Genomic DNA, 3,456 nt, shown 5'->3' on the forward strand with positions numbered 1-3,456 from the left:
TATTTACTACTTAGGGCATGTTTGGGTGACTCCCAAAACCATGCTTTGGGAGGCAAAACCATGGTTTGGGTGGAATGTCACCCAAACAGCATCAATTTTGATGCCATAATCTGAAACTATGGTTTGGGCCGAAACCATAGTTTTGGAACCCAAAACCATGGTTTCAGAAGAAGTGAATCCATTCTACTTCTAGCTCAAATTAGAGAGTATGATTGTGCCTGTCAGAGTAGATCTCAACAATAATATGACTTTAACATCCCTCAATTAATTTTTTATAAACATATTAATCTTATATCTTATAAATATGTATACACATATTAATTATTCATTAATTTATTATCTTATGTATTATTAATTATGTTGGTAAAAAATATATTATTAACAATTTTATTCCTTCAAATTAAAATATATCATAAAATCTATCTTTTATGTAATTATCATATTAACTTATGTCTTTTTTAGTAATTTGTATATATAAAAGTGCTTCTGATAATAATTATCCAAACACTCTCAATTCTCAGAATCACTTTTTCACAAAATCTATTCTTCACAAAATATATTCTCCCCAGAATCTATTCTCCATAAGCTATTCTCCAAACCATGATTTGGTTTCATCCAAACACTCTCTTAGATGAGAATCAAATTTAAATATTACTTTCTTCACAAACAACCAAACTTACCCTAAATAATTCATTATTAATTGAATGACCATCTCAGTTTGTTACTTGTTATAAATCTCTGCTTTTTTTTTCCCTGTGATAGTGAAGTTGGAGGAACCCATCTAAACTTATTTTTGTGAGCGGAACATGATGGTCAGACTCATCAGTTGCTTGATAATCATACCCCTAGCCACAAAATTCTCATACACGTTGCCTTTGAAGGAAGAACCTTGTTCTGACAATTGCACAACTTCATACCAAATGCTTGAGATATATTTCTAACAAAAATAAGTAGAAAACATATCAAATCATCGACAGAAGTATTTTTCTTCCAATCAACTAAATCAATAACTACATTTATTTCAGACAACATGTTATATGTTACTGGTTATATGTTACTGTGCGTTTTACACTTTAGGAGTAATGACCATTTCGGTAAATATTCAAGAAGTTAGTTACAGGAGAGAGAAAGAGGTTATGACGTAGCCAAGGGATATATACTCTGTAACCTGACACCTTACGTTTTTGTTGAATGAAATTACTGCTTTTCCTTCTTTCTGTTATCAATTGGGTATCAGAGCCACCTCTCTGGTATGGCTCCGGAGACACGATCGGAACGCTTCTCTGAGCTAGAGCACCGCCTGGACCTTCAACAGGCTTCGATCGACTCCATTAATGCTCGCTTGGATGACTTGCAATCTACTAACACGAGGTTTGACGATTATCTTAAGGATATTGCTGCGAAGGTTTCTTCTCTTTTGACCGATACGGGCAAACGAACGGCAGTAGGCGAAGGTGGCTCCTCTTCATTGTCTCCACCTCGCATTCCAACCTTTGGCTCTTTTCATGAGCTCCACAACCCCCATTCTGCTTACTCTGTCCCTACCAAGCAAAGCCGCGTGGACTTCCCCAAGTTCGATGGGTCTGACTTCCGTGGATGGGCGTACCGTTGTCGCCAATTTTTTGAAGTTGACGGCACCCCTCCAGAACATCGCATTCGTCTCCTTAGCATTCATCTGGAAGGGCACGCTTTACGGTGGCACCAAACCTTTATGCGGCATCGATCTTTCTCCGATATTAGCTGGTCTGATTATTTTTCTCACATGGAGAAGAAGTTCGCCGACGTACATGACGAGAGTCCTACTATTGCTCTCAAAAAGTTACAGCAACTTGATAGGCCTGTTCCTGAGTATGAACGTCAATTCGATGAGCTCTTATCTGAAGTCGATATACCTGATGATGTTGCGATGAACCTATTCATCGGTGGGTTGCGTGCTGACGTCCAGAAGAGCGTTCTCAATTTCAGTCCATCATCCCTCTCTAGCGCGATGTATTGTGCTCGCCTTCAGGAGGCCACCATTCGGGCGATTCATGAGCATGCCCCGGTCGGTCGACGCCATATTATGCCATCACTGAAACCTTTCCATTTGAATGGGCTGAAATCATCTACAGTCATGGACTCCCCTTCCGGCCCATCACTTGCGGACTCCCAACCCGGCACCGTCAAGTCCCCTGCCCAGTATACCTCCGTCAAGCCTGCTTACTCAGCTTCGGCGTCTTCTCCAGGCTACTCGGGCGTTCCTTCCAAGCCCTCTAAGCAGCTTTCGAGGAAAGAGATGGATGAGAGGCGCCGAAAGGGGCTATGTTATTGGTGTACCGAGAAATACACCGCCGGCCATCGCTGCAAGGATTCTCAACTCTTCCTACTGGTTGTTGATGATAATGAGGAATATTTTGAGGACGCTCTTGAGGAGGTTCCTGTGGAGTCCGGCAGAATCAATGCCATTGAAGGGCAGGAAGAGGTTTCAACATTGAAGTTGGTGGGCCGCATTAAGAACCAAACGGTGATAATTCTGATTGACACAGGGAGCACTCATAACGTGCTCGATGCGTCCACAGCCCGTCGTTTGCAGCTGAAGTCTCAGGAACGATCCCCGGTTCAGTTGACTGTCGCTGATACGAGGAAGGTACACGTTTCTAAATTTTGTCCTGCTGTTTCTTGGGATATGGGGGACTCGGTCTTTTCTGCTGACTTCTTGATCATGAAAATTGGGGGATACGATATGATCTTGGGAACTCAATGGCTGCGTACTATTGGTAAATTTTCTATGGATATGGATCAGAAATTATTTGAGTTTATGCTTCATGGCCACCGAATTGAGCTACATGGCATCGGTTATAAGGAGCTGGGTCGTGTTGAGGAAATCTCTTCTCCTCGGGAAGTCTTGTTGGCTGCTCATGCTTTCTTGATTCAGACTTCCTCTACTTTACAGATTGGACTAATTCCTTCTTCATTGAGCTACGACCAACAACAAGAATTGACGAGAGTTTTTAGCAGCTTTTGAGGATGTTTTTGCTGAACCCACGAGTTTTACCCCCATCTCGTACGTTTGACCACTCTATTCCCCTCCAGACCGACAAGCCAATTAGTTGCCGACCATATCGTTATGGACCTGTCCAGAAAAATGAAATTGAAAAACAAGTTAAAGAGATGTTGTCCAATGGAGTTATCCGCGACAGTTCTAGCTCCTTTGCAGCTCCAGTTGTCTTGGTACAGAAGAAAGAGGGCACTTGGAGGTTCTGTGTTGACTACAGGAGGTTGAATGAGGCCACTATCAAAAATAAGTTTCCTATCCCTGTTATTGAAGAGTTATTGGAGGAGCTCACAGGGGCGACTTTCTTTTCCAAACTAGATTTACGAGCGGGATATCACCAAATTCGCATGAAGGAGGATGATATCCCCAAAACTGCTTTTCGCACCCATGAAGGACTTTATGAGTTCCTTGTTATGCCCTTC

General features: G+C 41.9%; 1 protein-coding gene across 1 annotated transcript; it reads left to right on the plus strand.

Moving 5' to 3' along the window:
- The first annotated feature begins 1,241 nt into the window (after positions 1-1,241).
- LOC114758510 (uncharacterized) lies at positions 1,242-3,022 on the plus strand. The gene is made up of 2 exons (XM_028947560.1): positions 1,242-2,626; positions 2,933-3,022. Exons 1-2 carry the CDS (start codon positions 1,253-1,255, stop codon positions 3,002-3,004), a joined length of 1,446 nt encoding a protein of 481 aa, XP_028803393.1. The 5' UTR covers positions 1,242-1,252; the 3' UTR covers positions 3,005-3,022.
- Positions 3,023-3,456: the final 434 nt, after the last annotated feature.

The sequence above is a fragment of the Neltuma alba genome, unplaced genomic scaffold (genome assembly GCF_004799145.2).
Source record: "Neltuma alba isolate B1F8T4 unplaced genomic scaffold, ASM479914v2 tig00010711_pilon, whole genome shotgun sequence".
Classification (NCBI taxonomy): domain Eukaryota; kingdom Viridiplantae; phylum Streptophyta; class Magnoliopsida; order Fabales; family Fabaceae; genus Neltuma; species Neltuma alba.

What these genes read in the sequence shown, in the direction of transcription:
- LOC114758510 (XM_028947560.1), top strand. Translation starts at nt 1,253, where the DNA reads ATGGCTCCGGAGACACGATCGGAACGCTTCTCTGAGCTAGAGCACCGC. An exon ending in CTGTCGCTGATACGAGGAAG is followed by an intron (nt 2,627 to 2,932) that starts GTACACGTTTCT and finishes TCTACTTTACAG; the next exon opens with ATTGGACTAATTCCTTCTTC.